The following is a 24,918-nucleotide window of genomic DNA, read 5'->3' as shown; positions in this document are numbered from 1 at the left end:
TTTTTTAGTACAAGGTATGAAACCGCAATTATTCACCTGGATTTTCTAAGATAGTGCAACAGGAGCAGAGACGGGATTCTTCCAAATTAAGCTGCTACTCATTTGCATTAGTTCTCCAAATACTCGAGAATTCATGAAACAGTAAACGAGCTTTCATAACTAATGTATAGTACTCTAATTACATAAACTATAAGAAACCAAAAAGACAAACCCAAGTCTTAGAAATCATGTATTATTACGAGCTGTAACCACGGATAGAGAGGTTCCTCGACCTTGAGAGAGAGCTGCTACAGGCTTCATTACAAGCTTCTTTCATGGCCTCCTTGGAGGTTCCTCCGTTGCAGATATTAGCAAATGCACGCATATGTTTCATCCCGTATTGGGCTAGTAACCCACACTCAGACTCGAATACCTGAACCTGTTTTCCAAATTTTGTTGCCTCATCGTCACTAAATCTTCTACAAAAAGGACTTGGATAAGATTGTTCAAGTGCCTCGTATTTCAGAATTCAGCCAATTTGTTAACATCACTTGCTATGGAAACCCATTCACAGGGTTGGTCTCCTGAATGCATAGGACCTTTTCACTCTCAGAAGGAAAGGTCTGCACTCAAGGGACCTATCCCATATGGATGGGTATCCATTATACAGCAGTTTGCACGATCCAGGAGATCCCTGCTCGAATTCAACAACAATGTTGAACTGCCTGGAGACTAACCATTGAAAGCATAAAAGAAGACATACCATAGCTTTGAGGCAACTCCAATCATCAACCAGAGCCTGACCAGATGGTCTCACAGTTTTGAGGATGGAAGGACCTCTTGCTGATCCAAAGAGAAGCTTTCCAATAAGTTCGATGCTAGAATCAAGATGCGTCCTATGTGTCATCACCTGAGTGATTTCCTCCAGAAGCTCATTCTTCTTCGAAGATCCTTCTTTTAGTCGTTCGTACTGGAGATTCCAACAAGCAACGATAAGACTTACGTACAGAACAAGAAGATAACAAATGCAGAACAGTAATTACATGGATTGAAGAGACACTATCAAGGACTTATCGGTTAACATCACTAGTGCCTTTTGTCCACCGTTAAGAGATGCTACGGCAGCAGAATGAAATACTGAGTTTCTAAGAATCAGCAGACAAGATTTAAGTCTCTTTCCTCCAAAGTAACTTCCTATTTCATGCCGATGATCTATTACATATGAGGGCGTTTGGCACATTTGTTTACAGAGGGCCCTCCTCACATTTTTCAATGAAAGGTAGGCAGAAAAGAAAGACAAAGATTCCTCATGGACCATATCTCTTATAGTATAATTGGAAAAGGATTTGTGGCAGCTTTATGTTCTTACCTGCCTCATCATATTCCTAATAATTCTTCTATTTTATCTCTGTATGGACTAATGAATCTTCGTTCTCATTACAATGAAGTCAGAAACGAATTCCATAAAAGACGTCTGAAACTCCATAAAAGAAGTTCAGTCCTGTCCCAAGTTTGTCTGTTTGATTCCTCAAACATGTTCACTCGAGGTAAGGAAAGTTTGCTTCTTCATACCAAATTTCAACTTGTCTGCCCAATAACTAAAAAGATCAAACAGCATATCTACAGCTCTTCTAGTAATGAAGAGAAAAAATTCTTAACTACTACAGGATAAAATACTGATGGAAAAAATTGGTCACTGGTAGTCGAACACTCTTTATGTATAATATCAAAACTGAAAGAAGAACAATGAACTATAAGTAGAGTACAATTTTGCAGCGCTTGAACAGTAATAAAAAACAGAGAACATAGCAATGTAAGAATTTTAGCTGTAAATTTCCCAATGAACATCACTTTTAAGCACTGATTCTGGAAGTTCAATAATCTAAAGAAGGTGAAAGGAAGAAGCAGTTTTAATTCTATTAACATTCGTAAGAAGTTGAAAGCCTCAAATGTTTACCGTATGCCAAAGGAATAAGAGGTCTGCATCTCTTTGATTTACTACTTCCATATGACTGAAGCGATGAAGAACATTTTGATCAACATTCGCATTAGCAGGGTCGAAACCTTGGTAGAGATAAAGCTTCTCTGCTTTGATGCTTTTATTCCCATACTCCATTACGTGGGACCCAGCATTGTATGTGTCGTAGTTGGAAGTCCTATCTTTCACCTGCAACAATTATGTTCAACATCTCTATCAGTTTAAAGAAGTGCCTCAGAAGGGTGAACAGATAATGCTGAATTTCCAAATTATTTCAGTTTTGGGAATCTTACAGTTATATACTGTTGCTCTAATGATTCCTTCTTCAAATTGTGAGTCTCGCTGCAAATGAAAAAGCATTTATCAGAATTACATAAGCGTAGACATTCAGTAAAGCGAAAAGATCTTCTACATATCAAATTAGACAAGCTCTGCGGAGTTCTGAGGGACCCTCGAAGAGTTTCCGTACCACAGGCATCATTCTTTCGAGTTCCTTTCCCCTTTTCCTTTTTATGACTGTTTCTTTTTCTTTCTTTTTTTTTGCTTTGAACAGCATCGTGTTCTCCTCGAAATCTATTTGTTGATCGTTTGATAAAAAGTATTTGTTCGACTGTGACTGGCTATAGATTTCTTGAATAAAATCGTACAGAAAGAGAGCAAGAAAGGAAGAAAGAGCTCACATACCTATCTTCCATCCAGGCTACACTGTACAAATCCCCCAAGCAAGTCAGATAACCAGGCGGAGGAGGTGGATCCATTCCAGGGCAGTAAGTGCCCCAGCTACTTTCTTCTGCATTCGACGCAGTCGTCGCATAAACGTTCAGATCCTCCGGCATCAATCCCTCGAAAATGCTGCCACTCTCACATGACTCTACATATATAACCTGCATAGGTTTTAATTAAATTTACTCATCAGCAACCTCCATTAGGGACTTGAAGACATTTTTCATCGAATTAACCCATCTGGGTACAATCCTTCCTCACCATCTCTTTATAGGTCCCAGCTGCATGTTTCTTCTTCAGCACATCGACCAAATCCCCAGCAAAGATGAAAGCCATGTCGGGCATACCAAGAACTCCCGGACCGCCATGGTCAGAGTAGTATATAAAGATTCGGTCGTTCTGTTTACTCTCCACCACCTTCCCACTTCCGCCCTGAACCCCACTCTTATCCCCAAGTAGCACAGCGTAAAGGTTCTTGGCAGTCACTTGCTCCCCTGTATAATCCTACACAAATACACCACAATTACTTCTCCATCGATTTCCCCCTTCAAGAAAGTGGAAAAGAACAAAAAGACAGAAGATAGAAGAACAAGAACATCGTGTTACCTTGGGCACGCCGGCATAGACGTCTTCGCCTTGAGGATGGTTTATAATTACACCGGGCCTCGGATTATACTCGCTCTTGGCTATATCATCGTACATAAAGACGACGATGTTTTCATCCTTGAGACCGCCTTTCTTAAGCAACTGGTACGCATGACAAACATCTGCCTGCGATTCAGTGTTCAAGATTCAGACACCCAATTTATAAAAATCCCTCATCATTTGATTTATGAAATAAATGAAAGAACCCGACAGCTCAGTCACTTACCTGGTGTCTGTAATTCCCGAAACCATACGAGCCGGCGACTAGCACCGCCCATTGGGTGCCAACTTCATCTTGTTCATCTTCAACCTCCGACGGCATTCGTATCGTCAAGTCCCAGGGATTAATCCTGCCGGAGGCTGCGGCCGCCGAAAAAGAGAGGATCAGAAAGAAGAGCCTTATCGTTCTGGATTTCTCCATGGCGTGAAGGAAGGCGGAGAAAGGCGAGTTGAGGAGGAGAAGAAACACTATTTGTAATCAAAAGAAGCCAAGGGCGCCATGCAAAGAAGAGAAATGAGACAACGCCACGTCGAAATTAGGCGCGGGTCCCACCTCTGCTTTTTCGACACTTTTGCTTTGTCACTTTCAAGCCGTTTTCCTCAGCGGCGGGCCCCCTACGTTTCTGGCCGTAGATACGATCAACGGTATCCCTACGTTGCCTATTTCTCACGTAAGTTTTGTTCTTCCGTAAGCTGAAGTGGCAGAGAGAAAAAGCTCGCGCAAGTCCAAAAGTCTGTTTAGACTTTTGCAGGAATGGTGTGTCCTCGCCACTTTTGTCTAAAGAAAAAAATAGAAAAACTAAAATAAGGTAATATTTTTTAATATTTTTTTAAAATAAAAAAAAGGTGAAAACTGAAATAAGGGAATATTTTTTCAAATTAAAGTTTTTTTAATTACATGAATTTTTAATTAAATATTCTTCAAAATATAAAGCTATGGCTTATACAACATATGAATTTAATTTACAAATAATCCAAATTTACTCTTATGTTAAATCTTCGTAACAACCTAGGGATATTTGTTAGAAAACCGTAATCTTAAATCATAATCCAAAATTTTTATCTCGTTAGAATATTAAGATTCAGGATACATACTTGGATCCATTCCGAAATTATTGCGACAAGAATGAAGAATGGTTTGATGATCTTCTTGAACTAAATCACCTTTATTCCACTACCGGACCCTCGAGAGAAGACGAACCGTGTTGGATTTTAGTGTGTAGAGAACGTAGAGATAGACCGTGAGGTGAAAGATATAACGTTCATCGGTGATGGAATCGATAGAACGGTTGTCACCTTGCAATCAGCCACCTTTGGTTGAGGCCCACTCCATCAATCGATTTATCATCGATTTATCATCGATTTATCGCCTGCTATCCAGAGAAATTTTCAATGGTTGACTTCTGGTCACGACAGGTGTTTCAGGGGACGGCTTCTGGGCTAGAGAAATGACATTCGAGAACACGGCAGGTCCCAAGAAGCACCACGCGGTAGCGCTAAGCGCGGCTTCTGACCTCTCCGTCTTCTATAGATGCAACTTCCGCGGCTACCAAGACACGCTCCTAGTACATTCCCAGAGACAATTCTACCGCGACTGCCACATCTACGGCACCTTCGACTCATCTTCGGCGACGCTGCAACTGTGCTACAGAACTGCGACATCTTCGTCAGAAGGCCCATGGATTACCAAGCCAACATGATCACTGCCACCGGGATCTCGATCCACGGCTGCCGAGTTGCCCCAGCGTCGGGCTTCCGAGCAGTGAAAGGGTGCTTCAAGACCTACCTGGGAAGGCCTTGGAAGACGTATTCGAGGACAGTGGTGATGAAGACTGACCTCGACGGGTTGATCGATCCTGAAGGGTGGTCACCCTGGAGCGGCCACTTCTCATTGTCCACGCTGTACTACGGCGAGTACATGAACACAGGAGTGGGAGTGGCGACAGAGAAGAGAGTTCACTGGCCCGGATTTCATGTGTTGAAGGACGCCATTGATGCGGGTAGCTTCACTGTTAGTAAGTTCATCGATGGAGAGTCATGGATACCAGGCACGGGGGCTCCCTTCTTCGCTGGGCTGTAGAAGCAAGTCAAGTAAATACCGCTGTATCGCGTATCAGGGGATATGTATCGGAACCGATACGTATGAGTTAGAGATTGGAATAATAAGAGAGTTGGAAATTGGCAAGCTTCGCTATCAAACAGATCGCCCCGACTCCTATGCTCGAAAATAATTAGAATTAAAATAATTATTTTATTATTATTTAATTATTAAAATAAAAGGACGAACCAGACATTAATCGTATCGGGCCTAAACGGGCCTGCGCCCCATCTATTGTCAGAACCTCACCTGGTCAACGGCTGACCGGCATAAGTAAAACCCTCATTAGAGGCGTCCGCCTCTGCGCTCTTCTCTCTGTGTATCAGCGTGCTCCGTGGGGCTCGGCTCTCGTAATTCAACTCTTCCATCTTCCACCATTCAAGGCAAGTATGGAACTGCCGCCTGCGATTTTTATTTCCTCCCCCCGAATCTATATCACCTCTTCATGCATGAAGTTTCAATTTCTCGTACAGCTGTTAAATTGTTCCTTGTTGATTGGATATGTCAACTGCGCGCCTGCGAGCTAATGGTTGATCTTTTCCGCTTACCATTATGTCTTCTGTAGAGGTCTTTACAACGGGGAAGTTTGTATCAAATGGATGGGAGTTCAAATGTTTCGGCGGAGTCCACTGTATCGTGTGCACGCTGTGGCAAGCCAGCTCATCTTCAGTACGTTCTTATATGCTTGTGACTTTTATCTTAATTTGGCCTTGGTATTTCGGTAGCTGCATTTTCTGGTTTACCCAGAAACGGAAAAGTTTCATTAAGTGGTGAAGTCGATACTGTGAAGCTCACATTCAGTTTGAGACTTATCTGAAATGATTCGTCTTTTGGTGATTTGGAAGAATGAGCATCCATTTCACAGAGTTCTCTGCTAGTTATCGTTGGAGTTGATTGCGTTCATGGTTTTCTCTACGCATTTAGAGATTACCATTTTGACTTAATTATGGTGTAGGAACTTTTTGTGACTTCATGAACAAATGAATCTTTGGAGCCTAAAATTCAGTTATCTACCCGACTTTTTACTAGGTTATGAGTCTGTAAAAGTTATCAAATATAACTCTTATTTTGTTTGGTATGACTCTTATCTTCTCTGGCAGTAGTTTTTACTTATGCTTCTTCAAAAAAAATTCTTACCCCTGTAAATCTATTGTTACTCCCGTATGCAGATGTCCCAAGTGTATAGAGCTGAAGCTGTCTAAGGAAGATTCTGCTTTCTGGTTCGTAATCATTTGCTGTGTTTGATTCCTCTGTTCGGCCATGGGATGGTTAACCATATCTAAGCTTTTTACTGGTGTGTGTTAAGGGATAGAAACTTAATTGATGAACCTCTTTTCTTGTCTTCTATTTTGATGTAAGTAAAAGAAGGCAACTTGCAAGAATTGTTTATACAGATAATCTTCAAAAACAGGTTCTTATTGGAGTCATAAAAAACCATGGTTTGATTGCTAGCAATACCTAAGATATAGGTAAGATTAAGAGTAAGTAAATTTGAGAAATGCTGATTTAAAAGTAATGCAGCTAATTGTGCACGGAACAAGCTGTAGGGGAAGATGTGTTCATCAACAATAGATAAAAGAAAATATTCTTTTAGTATGTTTTATCACTTCTAATGTCTTGTTTCTTCTCAGTTTGAAATTTTAGGCACTGGCAATTGCATGTTTTTATGTATATTATGTATTTCGGCGTTACAGCACTCAGGATTGTTTCAAGGCATCATGGAGCTCTCATAAGTCTGTTCATGTGAAGTCAAAGTTATCTGCACTTGTTGCAAGTACCCAAGATGAGCAAATTCTAGCAGCATTAAATAACGGTTGGCTTTACTGCTTAAAGAAGGGCCAGGCTCGAGCATCAAAACTCCCTCATTTTGATTGGACTGGGTACTCTTCCTTCAGTTATTTATTGTCTGCATGCTCTTTTAAATAGGTCTGACTGAATTTCTTACAATTCACTGTTGCTAGAAATTATATTTTGTGGATTTCATATTATATGTGTTTGGACATTGACAACCTTTTGTGTTCTCTGTAGCTTGTACTGCGATGCTTATTCAGTATTCCTTTTTCCTTCCAACTTGTTTGTGTCTTGCTGTTCTACTTGTGCTTATTTGAATCTCTTATTTGTCATGTGCAGGCCGCTAAGGCCCTATCCAATTTCAAGTCGACGTGCTGTACCTTCAAATATTGAGAAACCTGATTGGGCCTCTGATGTTAGCGGCATTTACTTGAGTTCTATTACTTCTTTACCTGTTTTCAATGCTTTCTCTTCATACCATTGTTTCTAGCACAAAGATCTCTCTTATTTATTGTGCATGCTCATTGACACTTCATGCATACCATTTAATGTAAACAATTTTTCAACTGCTGCAGGGAATTCCAAAGAGTGAACCCAGTAGTGACCTGCAAAATATTGCGGAGGTAAGCTTCAGCTGTGAACAACTTCTGATTGCCTTTCAAATGCAACATCCTTTCTATATTACCTTATTGCTGAGATGAGATTTCTTTTGATTTCAATTATTGTGGCAATTTATGCAGATCAAAACAAAAGATCAGATAGAAAGAATGAGAGAAACATGTCGAGTAAGTAGTTGTATAATGACTTCATGTAATGGTACTTCTTTGTGTCATTTTTTATTTTCTATTTAATTTCCAGGTTCAAGTGTGAATCTTTATTACGTAATTTACATTGGCTAAAGTTATTTGATACTCAATTGTTATACCACTGAATTTTTTACTTTGTTCTGTTAGCCCTTGTGTAATTAGTTTTACCTCTATGGAACTGTTAGCAGTATGTAGTTTCTAAAGCGTTGGTGTAATTAATTTTATCATTATTGAACTGTTATCAGTATGCAATTTCTAAAGCCTTAGGTAGTACTGAGCGTATTGGTTTCACGAAGATTCTAACACTTCCCTTTTAACTTGGTTTTGCCATAATGTTCACCTTTCTTTTCCATAAAATTGGTTTTTATTATTTTTACTTTTGTGTTGTACATCTCATTTTGCACAATTTTTTTCTATGCAATCTAAAGGGTGAATTTTTTGCCTTAGGAAAATTAATAACATGTCTGAGCACATATGCACTACAATAACTGGAAATTAGACTTATATTCAGCATTGATTAGCTTGCTTTATAATCTCATGATCATGAAGAGCCTCATCCCTACTACATAGAAATTTATTACTGGCTTTATGAACTAGTTTCAAGAAATGGTGAAATGAGTAGCATGTACTTACCCTTCAATATTAATCAAAAGGGAGCTGATCTGACTGTTATTCTGCTCTTTCCTGTTGATCCACCTTATCTGGAGATATGGTTGTGATTTTGCTGGTTTGTTTGTTCAATGGATATGGAATTTTCTTCCTGAAAGCTATCGATCTTCAGATTGCAAGGGAGGTTTTAGATGCTGCTGCTCGTGTGATTCATCCTGGAGTGACAACTGATGAAATTGATGAGGTTGTCCATCAGGCCACAATTGCTGCTGGTAGGGTATTTTCTGCACAATAGTTTTTACTTATTAGGTAGGTTCCATACCCTGTTCATTAGAAGATTGAGCACTCCCATTGCCCTGTACTAACTTTAATAAAATTATTATGATCATGGTAATATCATTTTCAAATTGTGTGTGTCTTGTTTGGAGTATTTTTTTAAAGTTAGTTACACTTCCCTGCTTCTTGTTTTATATGATTTGTTGGGGACTTGGTCTTTGTCAAAACTGGTGTTGTTTTTATCCTTTTGTTGTTTTGTGTTCAGGCTAATCATTTGGTCTTTGAATCACAAATTCATTCTGCAGGCGGGTATCCTTCTCCTCTGAACTATCATTTCTTCCCAAAGTCTTGCTGCACGTAGGTACTTATGTATCTTATTTTTATGTTGCCTTTTTCCTATCTAAATAGGAAACAAATTTCATTATTTTTTAAATGGCCTAGGGTTTGATCCTGCACTAACTGGCAATCAGCCGAAGGTTGTTATGACTTAGAAATGAACATTTTACTCTTCATGTGTTTGTATGGATATATAAAATAAAATGAGGAATTTTCTACTGCCTCCTTGTCTCTCTTATTCAAAAAATGTTGCCTCTCAAATTGCATTTTTATTATTAAAAAATATAGACTCCTAATCAAGGGTAAAACACACACTTTGTTAATCCAAAAGTGTTATCCTGTCAGAGTGCGGTCACTTAGAGCCTTATTTAGCTAAAATACGTGAAACCCCAGGTAAACTTTAAAATATTCATCAAACTTGTGGGCTTTTTCTTTTTTCTTTTTCAATTCATTACAATGAACTCAAGGCCTCCCTAGAAAATCCCTCCCACCCAAACCACCACAATCTACAACCGCATCTCCCTCCCCATTAGACTACTGAGCTACAGCCCAAGTTCTCAAACTTGTGGGTATTTTAAAGGCATGCTAAACATTAATATCATGTTTAAAAGAAAATTATGTTATTTATCTTCATTTTCCTTTTCTGGAGCTTGTAGTCATGTTTCTGTTCTCTGCAGGTCGGTTAATGAGGTAATCTGCCATGGAATTCCAGATGCTAGGTATGTACTAAGCAAATTAAGTTCTGCTTTTAGCTTAAAAGGTGGAACCAGCATAATAGAAATAAGTTTACAAGGATGATGATCCATTATGAAAAGTAAAAAATTAACATTCAGAAGTCAATACAAACACACCCCTAGCATCCATAACTCTTTTCAGAATTTTTGCCATCATTAATGTGGACTTTGTTATTGTTGATGTTCTTTAAATATAGACATTTTAGCTCATTATGTTGGCTTCTCCTTTAATGGATTACCCTCTGTTATCGTGATAGACAATTTTTAAACTGGCATTATGTTGTTGCAGGAGATTAGAAGATGGTGACATTGTTAATGTTGATGTGACTGTCTGCTATAAAGGAGTTCATGGTGAGCAATACTTCTGGCTCTAACTTTTGTAACATATTTTGTATATGGAGATGTTTATGTTTCACTATGTAAGTCAAAATCTGTAGGTGATCTAAATGAGACATACTTTGTGGGAAATGTTGATGAAGCATCTCAGCAGCTGATTCGATGTACATATGAGTGCTTAGAGAAAGCTATATCTATAGGTACTAGTTGAAATCTATAAGCAATCTTTATTCTGAAAAGTTCTGGTCTTTATAAATCTTTCAGTTCATAATGATATATACTCTTTCCTTTTTGCAGTTAAACCAGGTGTCCGATTCCGTGAAGTTGGGGAAGTGATTAGCCGGCATGCATCAATGTCTGGATTATCTGTGGTAACTTAAATGTCTTTTGACATACACATTAAAATTACTGTGACATAAGAGATCCTCCCTTATTTCATCAGATAGTTGTCTGAAATATCCTCACTGTGGATCTCATGCATGCAGGTGAAATCCTACTGTGGGCATGGCATTGGTGAACTGTTTCACTGTGCTCCAAATATTCCTCATTATGCAAGTATCCTTTCTGAAAGCTCTTTCTGTTTTGGTTCATGGTTTCAGATCTCAAGTGGAGCTTGGGTCAGTGGCTCTGGAACTTTCTCATGACAAGGCAAATTTACAGATCCTTTGTGAAAGTTCAGGGCCCAACTTGCATACTAGAAAACCCAATAAAATAACAAACAAATGCAACTCAAGTAAGACTGGAATATAGGTGAAAAGTCTAAAAAAAATTTGATGGAAGCATGACGCTTTTCATACTCATGCCATTTATTATATTGCAAGTGTACTTTATGTTCCTTAACTTGTCAAAGGAAATAAAGCAGTGGGTGTGATGAAAGCGGGACAGACTTTTACAATTGAACCAATGATTAATGCAGGTTCTATTAGTTTGCAGTAATGGAATTCCTTTTCTTTATGTTGTTGCTAGCTAATTTTTGCATTAATGACTTCCCTATCACGATGTATATCCTGAAGAGAACTTTTTTCTAGGAGTTTGGCATGATCGAATGTGGCCTGATGGATGGACTGATGTAACTGCGGATGGCAAGCGCAGTGCTCATTTTGAGCATACTCTGTTGGTAAAGCTTTTTTTTCACATTATTTTGACCAGATTCTCTCTCAATGTTCTATGCATGCCATGATCTTTTTATATTTTAGTAGAAGTCGAAGTGATGCAATGCTTGTATAGGCAAATGATGGAAGTCATATGTATTGAAAGGAGACAAGTTTAACTTGGGCAAGAAGCTTGAGTTTTTGGACTGACATCATGAATCAGAAATAAAAAAGGAACATTATTAACAAATGGAGCTATTGTCATCCATAGTCCTTAAGTTGACTGATGGCTTCACCTTCTGGTATTTCCATAGCTTGTTAATAATGTAAAACACTATTGCACAGCTTATGATCTCTCTACTTGTGGGTAGTTTGTATTCTTCCTCTCTCAAAATCTTAATTAGTCATCAACCACTCTATTGCAGGTGACAGAAAGTGGAGTTGAGGTGCTCACTGCTCGCCTACCCACTTCACCTAAGATATTCCCTTGGTTAAGCCCATGATCATCTTCAAGAATATTTTCGTTTGCACCGAATCTTTTGGCCGATTGACTTGATAATTGAGTGCTTAGATTCTTGGATGCAATTTCTTGGATGTTACAACCTTAGCAGTGGAGAGGATGTGGCTGCCTCTTAATCTCTTACCTATTTATATTAGTGAAGACAGTAACAGGATCGGATTATTCAGCTACATTCATTCACATTCTCGTATTTGTAAGTCAAATAACATTTACTCTTAACATTATGTGCAATTGTATAAACTGTTTTTCACATGAAAGGATAAGAATCTGACTGGTATGCAAGCAGAAAAACAATATTTTCCAATCTGCTTCGAGAATATCAAAAGCCAGTGGAACCAACTAATGCAGCGTAGGACTCGTTTTCATCAGCACTCGCTCTCTTTCCAGCACCTCTTTTGTCTGGTTCAGAGCTGTTCACTTTGCCAAGGACTCTGGTCTCCAGACCAGCCATCTGACGTAACTGTAGCCTTTGCACTTTTGCTTCTTCTATGTCACCGTCCCAGCAAGTTTCCGAGAGTATCTCAAGTGATTGGTCAATTCTATCATTAGCAACAAGCTTGGCATTTTGGAGGAGGACAAGGTAGACTTGATCAGCTGCCACCTTCCGTATCTGAGCAACAAGATAGAAGTAGTTTTACATCAACATGATTGAGGAGAGTAAATAGCTTAAATAACAAAGAAAAGATAAAATTAGGAAAGATCCAATACTAAATAAAAAGGCATGAGGTTCCACGGAACCACTTTTGACCATGTACCTTTGGGTAGCGGTGGCCTAGAAAATACAGAAGCTGTGAAAAAGCCTGTGAATTGATGGGGTCTTGGACTGATGTCAGGTATCCAAGAATAGAAATACCAGAGTGCAACTTAGAGAATTCCCTTGATCCCTTCAACTCAATTGCCAGCGAAGCCAATATACCAGCAGCGAAGTCGTGAGTACGAATCTGTTGGATGACACAGTTGAAGCGACATATGTGATTGCAAGTCAATAAAAGCAATGACAGAGATCATTTGAGCATGCTTCTCAGTTGCTCTTTCAGTTTTCCCAGTTCGTTACTATCCATCCACTTTTGCAATGCTCATTTTTACTGAGAAGCAAATCAACAACATAATGAAAAGTGTATAAAACATGAACTGACCTCCAGGCTCATGAATACTTTTTTGCTAAGAAGAATCTCAATGGTCTGGAAAAAAATAAAAAATAGAAAAAAGAAATACATTAATAAGAGTTTTCAAAAAGCAAATCACCAATCATCAGAAGAAATGGAAGTACTGATGCATGCCAGATTGTTGAACTCATTCATGCACAGATGGCAAGAAGAATCATTTAAAACTCCGAGTACTCAATAGAATACATATATGCCAATGAAATGATTATGGTTTCAGAATCTTCTTTAGCTACAACATAACAATTAAATCGAGAATGAAACTGAGGGTAATAGAGAAGCAAACTCGAAAAAGCAATTGGCATGAATTATGCTGGAAGGAAAGTTTCCACACCTTCAAAGTGGGTATAACAACTCTATCACATTTTTCATACTGGCGGAGTACCCAAAGGAAGTCGTTACTCAACAAATGTTCTCTTGCAATTCTTTTATCATTATTATCAGGTTCTGAAACTTGCAGGAAGTCTAAAAGAGCTGCAAGTGATGCCTTTCTCAAGGATTCTTACAGTCCACCAATTGAGATGACTAGCCCAGAAAGCAGTGATTTGCTATAACAAGCAAACTCAAGTACTTTCACAAGCCGTGGATAAGAGAAACTAGGAACCTGCGAAAATAAATTGGAATGATAAACCACATCAGATAGTTTATACTAAACGTGTGTCAGACATGACTGGTTATGATATACTTACACCCCACTCTAAATTTGCATCATTTGGAACCATCACTTCCAGCTTTTCCTCCTCAATTATGAATGGAACAAAATACTTAGGGTTGTAAAGTAATCTTTGAAGAATCTTCCCAGCCATGTCTCGTAGTTTATCGATCTTTTCCACAGCTTGTTTCAAAATACCTCCAATCACATTGGTGACTAGAGTTTCATCAAACAGAGCAAAAGTCCCATCTGTTTCTAGCCTGAGAGATTCTTCATTACACAGGATATATGTACATCTTTCAAGCCCATCCATAGCAACCTCACGCACCCATGAGCCCACATCCCCTCTGTTGTCCACAGAGTAATCATCAAGAGCTTTTAACAAAGTAGGCATAACTTCATTTTTAATAAGCTGGTATAGAGATTTGGCATCCATATTTATAAGACCGGAATTAACACTTGCCCCAGCTAATGTTTCACAAACAGATACAAGACCTCGAACGGCATTAACACGTGCTTCAGCATCTTGATCATTGGGATCATCCTGCAGTGTAGATTGTTAATACACTAAATCTGCAGTACAAAGATTTACAGTACTTCATGAAATGGAACGACTGATGCTAAAACCATGAAACTAATATATACCGAAATTAAGCAAGAGTTACATAGCATTTTCATCACTTCCTCCCATTTCCTTTCAAGAAAATCAAAAGGCAAAACACCAAGAGCCAGTGCTGCTCCACGCCTTGCAGCCACATTAGGGTCACCCAAGAGTTCTAGATACTTATGTATTATATCATTCCCTGTTCCATTTGTTGCAGAAAGGTAGGATGGGACAAAGTGTTTTAGTGCTTCAACAGCAGAAACCTGTATGTCAACAGAAGGGGTTCAATTATGATAGACTTTTATAAGACATCCATCTAATACTAGAAGTACATTAGTATAGTTGCATTATGAGATTCATCCTTTTTTCTTTTTAAGTATGAGAACTATTTCAAGAAGTGAAATACAGAAGAAGTGAGTACCTGTATCTGTGCATTGGGATGCCTTAGGTTCTCAGTAAGGGTATCAAGCAAACTTTTTCTAATCCTAATTGGCAAGGGGATCTGAACAATAGCTGTGCATTCAACAAGCCGTGACACACACGAACGCATGATCTCTCCACCCTTCCCACGATAAAGTCTAGCCTTCTCAATAGCTGGAACTATTCCGGCAACAGATCTCTGCTTTTCTGGGGGGGTGAAAAACAATTTTAAAAATTAAATTTAGCAAATATTTTTCCTTTTTTTGTTTTTGCACAAAGAGAACGACACTATCTTAAAAAATCTAGTTACTGATGAAATAACTAGAAATGATGGAGAATGTAATCAAAAGATTAGATTACAGTATCCAACTACTATTATTTTTCATCCCAAACCAAGGGTATGTCATAAAACAGTAACAGATATTACCAACCTATAGATAAGATATGGCCACATTTATGGAGAGCCAAAACGAGTTCCCCTGCAGCAAGGGTAGCCCCATGACGCATGCATAAATCAGAAGAGAGGGTGCACGGAACTAATCTCTCGAGAACAGCATCAGCAAAGTACTCAACATCATAATTTGCAAGAGCAGAAATAGCCTGCGCAGCCAGCTCTCTCAAGCCTTGGTCCTAGGTCATTAAGGATTAGTTAGTAAGACCAGCACAGAAGAGCAGGAAAAAGTAGCTAAGCCTCAACCTGGACAAGTTAATTTAACAGTCATTTCAAGCCATGGAACATCGTGTACCATTGAGAGTGCATTTTGAACATTTTCCTTAAACTATTTAATTGTATAGATCCACAAATATGAGAAACTATCAAGGTGCCATAGGTCCAGATGTCAGACAATATCCAAGACAAATGCCAGCTGACAGAAAAATAATGATACAATTGCACCATATATAGAATTGTCATACCCAGTGGCAAATTTTATTGGACACCAGAACTTCCACAAAAGGACGAAGAAACACTTTGTACTGTGCAATGGCAACAGCAACATTAATATATGAGTTCACTCGGGAGGAGAGGGAAAAATAATCTGCAGTATTCACTATGTCAATCCCATGTGGAAAGTTCCCCTGTCTTCCTACATTCTCTTGAAAAGCAGCTGCTGCAGCTCTCCTACAGTTAACCTGCAAAATATGGTTTTTATTTTCATTGAGCTTAATTAAGAAAATTTTAACTAAATACATCTCTAAGCTAAATAAAGAGTAAAAGTTGGTAGTGTAAGAGGAAATTAGAACCTCCCGGTCATAACATGCAACTGTCAGAAGATGTGGCACAAGCTGTTCCAAGACACTTTTCATATCTGAATGCGAATATGCCCGACCAAATGCCCAACATACATATGCTGCAGCATCACGTACATGGGACCCAACACTATGTGGGCCCCTTCGAACATCATAATGAAGCGCCTAAGGAAAATGAATTGACAGTAAATAACAGGTCTAACTTATAAAATGATCTTCATAAATAAAATATATCGTTGAAAAAAAGTACAATGGTATTTTGGTCATTTCCCTTTATCTTTATTCATATGTCTTGATGTAATATTGTTCCTTATATTGAATTATGTCTATGGTTCAAATTTTCAAATGGGAGATATAAGGAGATTAGGGTTTCACTTAAGTGAGGGTATATTTCTAATTCTACTCAAATTTCTTTAATAAATAGGTCGGGTGTCGTGCACGACCCCCAATGCAGCTTTCTTCTCCACTCTCTCTCTCTCTCTCATTCTCTCCCTTCGTCTTCTTACTTTTTTCATGGTATCATAGCAATAAATCATTTTCATCTCTTTGAAGCAGACGTCTACATAAAAAAATGATCTTTTTCAGGTTTTCTGGCTTTCTTTTTTTCTCTTTGCCATAACCTTAGGGTTACTAGTTTTGTTGTTTTACTAGAACAGATCTTAATAAATCATTTTCATCCCAAAAGGGTTTTTTATGCTGATCTTGAGAAATACGCCAACTCCCAACTTACCTGAGCTGGCATCATCCTCAGCATCTGCTGATGTCCGTCCTATTTGATGATCTTTTGCACTATTTGATCAGGAATTCTGGTATTTTTTTATCTGCACACATCATAGTAACTGCCCTAACCCTACTTCCATGTGGTGGGACCACCTAAGCAGATCATATTGAATTTAGTAGAAGGTTTATTTGAACTATTTGGTGTTTCTATATACTCGTTATGGCTGATTCTGGTGAAATTTACACTCTGTCTAAAGAAACTTATAGTTCTGATGGGAAAAATATTATCACTATCACTTCAGAATTTTTTTATTTTTTTTTTGAAATGGTCATTTCAGAAAAATTGAATGGTTATAATTATCTTACTTGGTCCAAGTTTGTTTGAACATATTTAAAAGGCAGGAAGAAACTGAAATTTATTAGGGATAATCCTCCTATCCCTCAAGATGATGATTGGGAAGCAGAAGACAGCCAAGTAATAACTTGGATTGTCAATAGCATGTACTCTTCTCTTAAGAGTCAGGTTATGAATTTTAAAACTGCCAAAACTGTGGTTATCTCTAGAAGCTTTATATGCTCAAGAGAGCAATCTTCCAAGGTATATGAATTATATACAGACTTCTTCGGTTTGAAGCGAGGTAACAAGACAATGACGGAATACTATAGTTTTTTTTTTTAGTATTTGGCAAGAAATCGATGTTTATCATCCATTTACTACAAATGAATAGGAACTCATGAATCAACAAAGTCAGCTCCTACTGGCGAAATTCCTTGATGGTTTGGGTGCTGAATTTGATAATATAAAGGCACAAGTCCTAGCCTATTATGAAATACCTAACTTCCCTACTATCTTTAATAGGGTAATGAGAGTTGAAAAGACAATTGTGTCTAAAGTAGGGAAAGATGCTAAAGTGGGTGAAACCACTACCCTTAATACATCAGTTGCAGCATCTGGTTCCATTGAGTCATCCAGGGAATGCACAGGGACTGGCAAAGGCAGAGGTAGAGATGGTTCATGGTAGGGCCGAGGCCGAGTGGATGGCAAATCTAAAAGAAAGTGTGTTAATTGTGAACACACTAATCATTACTCGGACAGATGTTGGATAATGTTTGGGAAGCCTGCATGGGCACACGCTACTACACACAAGGGTATTGTCCCTGTGCCCGAAATTACAACACCTGTCTCAGCTGGTGCCACAGATGAATTGTAGCAATAAATTCAGCAGCAGCAACAGATTTCATAGCATATGGCACAACTCTCCATTCCTTTTGCATCCTTGGCTTATACTACTCCTCTCACAGGTATGTTTGTTTTTACTTTGTCTCATTCCCTATCTTGGGTACTTGATTCCGGAGCTACAAAACACATGTTAGGTATGTCTTCCTTATTTTCTGACTTAAAAGAGTCTCTCCTTGTTAAGCATGTTAATCTTGTTGATGGATCAATTTCACTAATACAAAGAGTGGGAAATGTCACGTCTACTTCTTTTCTTTCACCTCAATCTACATTTCCCAAATTTCATTTGAATTTGTTGTCCATCGGTCAAGTTGCTAAGTCCATGAATTGCTCTTTAACCTTATACCCTACTCATTGAGTTTTTCAAGATCTCATGACGAGAAAGATGATTGGTTCCGCTCGTAAGAGAAGGGGATTGTATTATTTGGATGGCCACAAACAAGATAACACTACATGCGCTACACACAACTGACTCACTTCTACAGTGGCATCATAGACTAAGTCATCCGTCAACTACAAAACTGATTCAAGTAGTTCCAAAACTTCCTTCCAGCATTACTTTTCAATGCGAGTCATGTCAACTAGGCAAGCATCACCATAGTTCTTTTCCAGTTTCATCTCATCAGGCAACTAAAATATTTGAGTTTGTCCACTCAGATGTCTGGAATCCTTGTCCTATGACTAGTCAATTCGGTCATAGGTATTCTATTTTGTTCATGGATGATTTTAGTAGATGTACTTGGATTTCTTAGAAGTCATTGTGATCATTTATTGTTTATTATGAAGAGATCATATGGGATTATTGTCTTATTGGTGTACATAGATGATATCATCTTATCAAGGAGATATAAGGCATTGAAGAAATTAAAATCACACTTGGCTAATCACTTTTAGACTAAAGATTTGGGTCAACTAAAATATTTTTTGGCTATTGAAGTTGCAAGAAACAAGGGAGCTGATTCGACCTAGTGGAATTATGTCACTAACATGCTTCAAGAGTATGGACTTTTGAGAGCTAAATCAACTGATACACCTATGGAGGTAGGATATGATCTCCATGATGATCAAAATCCAGAATTTAAAGATAAAACAATGTATCAGAGATTAGTAGACAAACTCATATATGCTACAATTACTAGACCAAATATCTCATTTGCAATTAGTTCATGGAGCATCCGCATAAAATTCATCTAGAGGCTAGACAGAGAATTTTAAGATATTTGAAAGCAGCACTAGGAAAAGGTCTTCTCTTTAGACCTAATGATCATTTGAGGATTGGTTTTCTCTAACGTTGATTATGCAGGCTCCAAGCTTGACCGAAAATCAACTATTGGGTACTGTGTATTTCTGGGAAGAAACTTAATCAACTGGAAGAGTAAGAAACAGAATGTGGTTGCTCAGTATAGTGCAAAAGTTGAATACAGAACAATGACCCACACTGTAAGTGAGTTAATGTGGGTGAAATTTGTTGCCCAGGATTTAGGCTTCTATCAAAAGGATCCTATGACTATGAATTGTAATAACCAGGCAACAATCTTTATTGCTAGCAATCCGGTGTTTCATGAGATAATGAATTACATAAGGTAGATTGTCATTGCATTCGGGAGACAGTGATGAAGAAGGAGGTGACAACCCCATATGTTTGGTCTGGTAATCACTCGGTGATGTCTTCACTAAAGCGCTGGGGAAGCGTGAATTTTTTAACTTCTGGGGCAAGTTGGGACTCTTTGATACATACACTTCAACTTGAGGGGGAGTGTAGCATTTTGGTCATTTCCCTTTATCTTTATTCATGTGTCTTGATGTGATCTTGTTCCTTATGTTGAATTATGTATATAGTTCAATTTTCATGTATATAGAACATGTAGAATGGGAGATATAAGGTGATTAGAGTTTCACTTAAGTGAGGGTATATTTGTAATTCTACTCAAAACTCTTTAATAAATAGGTTGGCGGTCGTGCACGAACCCCAACACAGCTCTATTCTTGGAGCTCTTTCTTCTCCACTCTCTCTCTCTCATTCTCTCTCTCCATCTCTCCATCTCTCTCTCCTTACTCTTTTCAAATATAACCAGGAAAATTGGATATGCTGTCCTAAATGATAAAAGAAAAGAAAAACTTGAGCAAAAGCAGTTCCTTTGGTTATACCTATCAGGTATTACAAGTGAAAACCAAATAACAAAGATGGTGGAAAAAAGACTGTTAAATAGCGGGAAATATTGATAGAAATTCAGTGAACACAATACTTTTTATTACTTTTTGAGGTCAAATCCCAGTCTCTAGGGAAAAAGGCACCCTTACCTTTATAATGACAGGAACAACATTTGGAAGACTAGAAGGTAAAAGCAATCCCCGACGAGCCAGCTCAGCTAAAGCTAAGCAAGCTCCATGCCATGAGCCATCACCCTGTAAAACCATGATATGTGTCCAGCTGCATTGACTATTGATACCAAAAATAAGGTAGTAAATGGTTGTCATGGGTAGCTGCATCAAACCTCGCCTGGTGAGTAAAGTTCCAAAATGGAAGACAAGACTTCATCAGCAAGGGATGATGTTAAACGTGCTGTGATGCGTCCTACACCTTTTGCTGCTGACCATCGTACAACTGTGTCCTGTGCTGTCAAATAAAGTTATTTGAATGTAAAGTTAAAAATAAAAGGCCAAATAAGTCTAGAACATTCATTTAAAAAGTTATATCTACATCACTGCTTTACTCGACAACCGTGAGTATTTATGACTTTTATATTGTTTGCTCAAAACCAAGATGGTATATGGAGCTTACTGCATGTAATTATGGGAACATTTGAGCGAACGTGTTTTGTTCAAAAACTGCATATTTCTGCCTTACAGAAACTACAGCCATGAACAGCATAGACCCATCTAACCCCATATACTCTGGGTGTTGACAGCTACTATATAAACACAGAGAGAAAAAGAGGGAGAGCGAGAGAGACACAGGCCTACAAGCAACTCCTTCAAAAGAAAATTCAGAGCAACATAATCATACTCATACCCTATCTCTCAAACTAGACAAGAGAAGCTCAATTATTTCCTCAATGATTTCAGGGATGTCCATATCTTCTTCTTCCTTGAATTTTGCAATTTCTAGATCATTTGGGGTGTTGTCATCTTGACTGCTGTTGCATGAAATATTTTCTCCAAGTCTGGTGTTCTTCCCCTACATCATAAAACAATTCAGCGAGATTTGGTTACATGAAATGAATTATGAAGAATATTTATTTAAATAGAATTATGAAGAATATAAAAAAAAGCATGCATGTTTAAGAAGATCATGATGCTAATATGGTTAGAGAATAAAAAAAAAAGGGGCAAACAGGGTGGGAAATCAACCAAAAATTGGAAGAAAAATGTACAAGTGAAATAAATTAGAAGACTGACCCTAACCACATATTGCCATGAGGGGGGTCGATGTGGTAAGCAAGTAAGCCCAATGCGTTGGATTAACTTCACTACAAATTTGCGAAGCAATGAACTCCTAGTTGCTACGGTAGATTTCATCAATGTGGAGGTATCACTCCAAGTAGTGGGCACCACATCAAGTAGAATGTTTCGACTTCCAACCTGCATTAAAAAGACAAAGCTGCTACCTAAGGACAAGATACTACAAGCACAGGTAACAGAAATAATAAGATTTATTCAACCAGTCTAACAGACGAATATGTTCAACTTGAACAGTACAAAAACAGGACTGAAATAGCAACAAACCTTATAAATTGCAGCCAATGCTTCCACAACACCAAGAAGTCGAAAGTGGTCCACTACATCATCTGTTACAGAAGATAGAACTTCATGTGTCCATTCAATAAAGCTGAGGAAGATTCCAAAAGGGGCCAAATGTAAGCTCAGACATCAAAATGAATGCCTAAATTCTAATGAAAGCTACTGCACATATAAACAATCATGTAGGGAAGGAAGAAATGTTTCAACAAAATAACTGTTGAACTGAATGCTACATGCAAAACTAGAATCGTGAGAATTCTTTTCGAAAATTATGAGCAAAAGCATTCATTAAGAGGGTTCAAAAGAGCCAAGGTACAAGACAACTCATTGTTGTTCTATCAGGCCACAGAAGGCAACATTTTAAATATTTAGGGTATCCAACCTAAAATATGGGGTGATCCATCACCATGGACATGCCCTATGACATTAATGATATAAAATAAAAGAAGGTACTTTTAAAGGTTACAGATTGCAGTGTTTGATTACATAAATAAATAAAATCATCTAGAGCATAAGCAGTATTTGAACAATAATATAGAATAGAAAAAGAAAACACAAACAAACAAAGAACTTAACTTTGCATTATCATTGACTTATGGCCAACATGCAGTCCCTGCATTCACCTAAAGTTGCTTATTCTTAAGATTGACAAAGATAAGATTTGATCATTTCCACTGCATTGATAGTATCTGAATCAGCTTTTTCATCTTTGCTTTACTATTACCTTATTTGCTTCCAGATGAAATTAAATAACGAAGCTGTTTACTTCAATTAATCATATTTTGCTATTGGTAGGAGCAACTAACACATATGGCTCTCTGTCAACTGAGTATTTAACCAGTGAAGAAAAGGTGTCAAGTGAAAGAGGACGGAGGCAAAGGGAAAAATTCAGTAGTTCTGCTGAAATATGATTGAGTGTGGAAGCCTCTACACGAGACGAGAAACGAAATCATTACCCAGTTATGTAGTTTGCACTATTACACCTTGTAACAGAAAGCAATATGACAAAGAAGAGAATGAAAAGTACGCATTTCTAGTAGTGAAACCTGCTAAAGGCCTTCGACATGTCCGGACGTGTTAGAAGCCTCGACAGCAACAGCCCAGACATTCTCCGCATGGGGCCTGCGTTTGATAGGTAATCCTTGCAGAAACTTAGTAACCGCACAACCAATGGAGACGGTTCTAGCCCCCCATCATAGGAACCAGCAGTAGCAATACTAGTATCCACAGAAGAGATATCGAACGGAATCAAAACGAGTATGGAAAGCCACAAAAGTATAACGCATTTCGTCTCCATTTCTCCAGTACTTTCCTGCCGCAACGAGGTCTTAGCAGTCGTATCATGGCATTTCTCCAACAGAGATACGGCAAGTTCCAAATCCGAAACTTGATGCGGAAAGAACTTAGTAACCGTCTTGTGGCCACAGACTGTCACCAGTGAATAGATAATAATACACAAGGGCCTGATTATCTCGAGAACTTCGTCAGAAGCACCCAGTTCAATTGTTTTGGTGCGGATTAACTGCATTATTGGAGCAACCATTATCTCGAGGAACGGCTCTATCAGTTGGCCCTGTTCCTGATACTTATCCATCTGCACAGTAACAAATGAGCATTCTGAAAATCAAAGCTAATCACTTTCAATAAACAAATACCATGGCCTTCCAACAAGCAATTCTTTTTATCAGTTCATCAACTCTATTACCCACGCCCCAACTGAGAAACCCGTCCACATGAAGAAACACCTATTCTGAAATACGTAATTGATGACAAAGCAAGGAAACTACACTTACAACGAAACGGATCTTGCCCACGGATGACAGATCCGTGACGCCGCCATTGGCGACGATGTCGTCAAGAATAGATTTGACGACCTTCCATTCTTGGAGGAAATGTTTCTGGAGAACTCGCTCTTTGGTTTCAAGTTCGTCTTCGTCCTTTACTTCCTTTGTGATTTCTTCCGCCATTGTAGACCTAGCGATTTCCTGAGTACAAGAGTTGTTGGGTGACGGATGCATAGACTTCGTCGTTCCCCCTTGAACCGGAGGCAGAGCCGTAATGCTGCGTCTGCTTTCCAAAAAAAATGTATTTTTCTGTATTTTAGGGGGTTTAGTCCACCGAGAACTTGAACGGAAGGAAATAATTGAATTAATAAAGTAAAATAAATTGATTTAACTTTTGAGTGTTAGACGAGTTCAAAGGGGATGGACAACAGATTCTAGTATTAGTGCCCCAAATGAAAAATATGATAATAGCAGAGTAATCTTTTATAATATACTTAAATAGAATATATATCTAAACATATAATTAACAAAATAAAAGTGGTTATTATTTATAAGTGATTTAATGTGTAGTATTATAATATATTAATATTTTAATTAATAAAAAAATATTATGTTACTTAATGATTATAATTTATTATAAATTAAAATAATAATTACTTGTGACTAGAATAAATTATATAAAATTAATAAAAAAATTAAAAAATAACACAAGAGAATATAATAAATAAACCTAATGGTTTAATTAATTATAAAAATTGGATAATTAAACCAATCAATGGTTACAATTTATTATAAATTAATATACTAATTACGTGTGAGTAGAATAAATTATTTAAAATAAAAAAAAGTTAAAAATAACATAAGTGAATATAATAAATAAATAAATAATTTTTTAATAACATAAGATATAGTTTAACATTAAAACTCACTATTTTAATACAAAATAAAAAATACATAATAAATAAATAAATATATTAATTTATCAATAACATAATATATATTTTACATATTATTAATTAATAATATATTAACACAAAAATGAAAAACTAATGGTTTAAAGCTGATGATTCGCAAAATAGGTAGGAAATAATTTTTCCCTGTTTTTGCCCGAGCGAATGAAATGGTGTAATCTCACTTCAATTTAAGTCTTTTTACACTAACGCCATGTTTTTTATGAACTAGGTAAATACAGGGGGAATTCATTCTACGTGGACTAACTCCCTGTAGTGTAATTTTATGTAAAGTGTATGAAGAATTTATTAAAAATAAAAAAATTCTTTTATTTAATTGCTTCTCCTGGTCACTTCTTTTTTCCTAAAACGAATTTAGTGATTAACATAAATCCTATTAACTGTGTATCATGATTGTTTTGCATCTAATTAGGCAATTCAACTTTGATAATGCATTACTCAAATTCATGGTTTCTA

General features: G+C 37.6%; 5 protein-coding genes across 6 annotated transcripts; 2 read left to right on the top strand and 3 right to left on the bottom strand.

The window, feature by feature from the left end:
* Positions 1-130: 130 nt before the first annotated feature.
* Positions 131-3,774, bottom strand: LOC137934217 (vacuolar-processing enzyme). Its single transcript, XM_068778492.1, has 8 exons — positions 3,552-3,774; positions 3,287-3,451; positions 2,942-3,184; positions 2,642-2,841; positions 2,251-2,299; positions 1,937-2,146; positions 743-949; positions 131-418 (listed from the first exon to the last, which is right to left on the bottom strand). Exons 1-8 carry the CDS (start codon positions 3,744-3,746, stop codon positions 236-238), a joined length of 1,452 nt encoding a protein of 483 aa, XP_068634593.1. The 5' UTR covers positions 3,747-3,774; the 3' UTR covers positions 131-235.
* Positions 3,775-4,451: 677 nt separating this feature from the next.
* Positions 4,452-5,461, top strand: LOC137934278 (probable pectinesterase/pectinesterase inhibitor 36). The gene is given in 3 exon segments (XM_068778559.1): positions 4,452-4,461; positions 4,742-4,942; positions 4,945-5,461. Coding segments are annotated over 3 exon segments (672 nt in total). The 3' UTR covers positions 5,406-5,461.
* A 269-nt stretch (positions 5,462-5,730) lies between these two features.
* Positions 5,731-12,222, top strand: LOC137967194 (methionine aminopeptidase 1A-like). 2 transcript variants are annotated; one of them, XM_068813674.1, is made up of 17 exons: positions 5,731-5,806; positions 5,989-6,092; positions 6,593-6,643; positions 7,118-7,303; positions 7,554-7,629; positions 7,790-7,837; positions 7,955-7,999; positions 8,802-8,901; positions 9,211-9,262; positions 9,919-9,960; positions 10,265-10,326; positions 10,413-10,511; positions 10,609-10,682; positions 10,797-10,866; positions 11,162-11,227; positions 11,340-11,428; positions 11,828-12,222. In XM_068813674.1, exons 2-17 carry the CDS (start codon positions 6,019-6,021, stop codon positions 11,903-11,905), a joined length of 1,212 nt encoding a protein of 403 aa, XP_068669775.1. In that variant the 5' UTR covers positions 5,731-5,806; positions 5,989-6,018; the 3' UTR covers positions 11,906-12,222. The 2 variants fall into 2 exon arrangements, with proteins under 2 accessions (XP_068669775.1, XP_068669776.1); XM_068813675.1 differs by having other exon boundaries at positions 5,766-5,810.
* LOC137967193 (tubulin-folding cofactor D-like) lies at positions 12,177-23,727 on the bottom strand. The gene is made up of 17 exons (XM_068813673.1): positions 23,501-23,727; positions 22,754-23,301; positions 21,693-21,795; positions 21,366-21,548; positions 20,980-21,144; positions 20,462-20,578; positions 20,268-20,372; positions 16,004-16,174; positions 15,677-15,892; positions 15,193-15,391; positions 14,763-14,968; positions 14,383-14,604; positions 13,775-14,281; positions 13,420-13,689; positions 13,059-13,103; positions 12,678-12,863; positions 12,177-12,532 (listed from the first exon to the last, which is right to left on the bottom strand). The coding sequence occupies exons 1-14, from the start codon at positions 23,723-23,725 to the stop codon at positions 13,588-13,590; spliced, it is 3,069 nt and encodes a 1,022-aa protein (XP_068669774.1). The 5' UTR covers positions 23,726-23,727; the 3' UTR covers positions 12,177-12,532; positions 12,678-12,863; positions 13,059-13,103; positions 13,420-13,587.
* On the bottom strand, positions 12,242-13,070 carry LOC137934277 (tubulin-folding cofactor D-like). Its single transcript, XM_068778558.1, has 3 exons — positions 13,059-13,070; positions 12,678-12,863; positions 12,242-12,532 (listed from the first exon to the last, which is right to left on the bottom strand). The coding sequence occupies exons 1-3, from the start codon at positions 13,068-13,070 to the stop codon at positions 12,242-12,244; spliced, it is 489 nt and encodes a 162-aa protein (XP_068634659.1).
* Positions 23,728-24,918: the final 1,191 nt, after the last annotated feature.

Source organism: Aristolochia californica, unplaced genomic scaffold, assembly GCF_029961685.1.
Source record: "Aristolochia californica isolate CCGP_79_NKW_82.1479 unplaced genomic scaffold, dmAriCali1.0.hap1 SCAF_6, whole genome shotgun sequence".
Taxonomy (NCBI): Eukaryota; Viridiplantae; Streptophyta; class Magnoliopsida; order Piperales; family Aristolochiaceae; genus Aristolochia; species Aristolochia californica.
The sequence above is the reverse complement of the archived record's forward strand: the minus strand, read 5'-3'. Positions and strand labels throughout refer to the sequence as shown.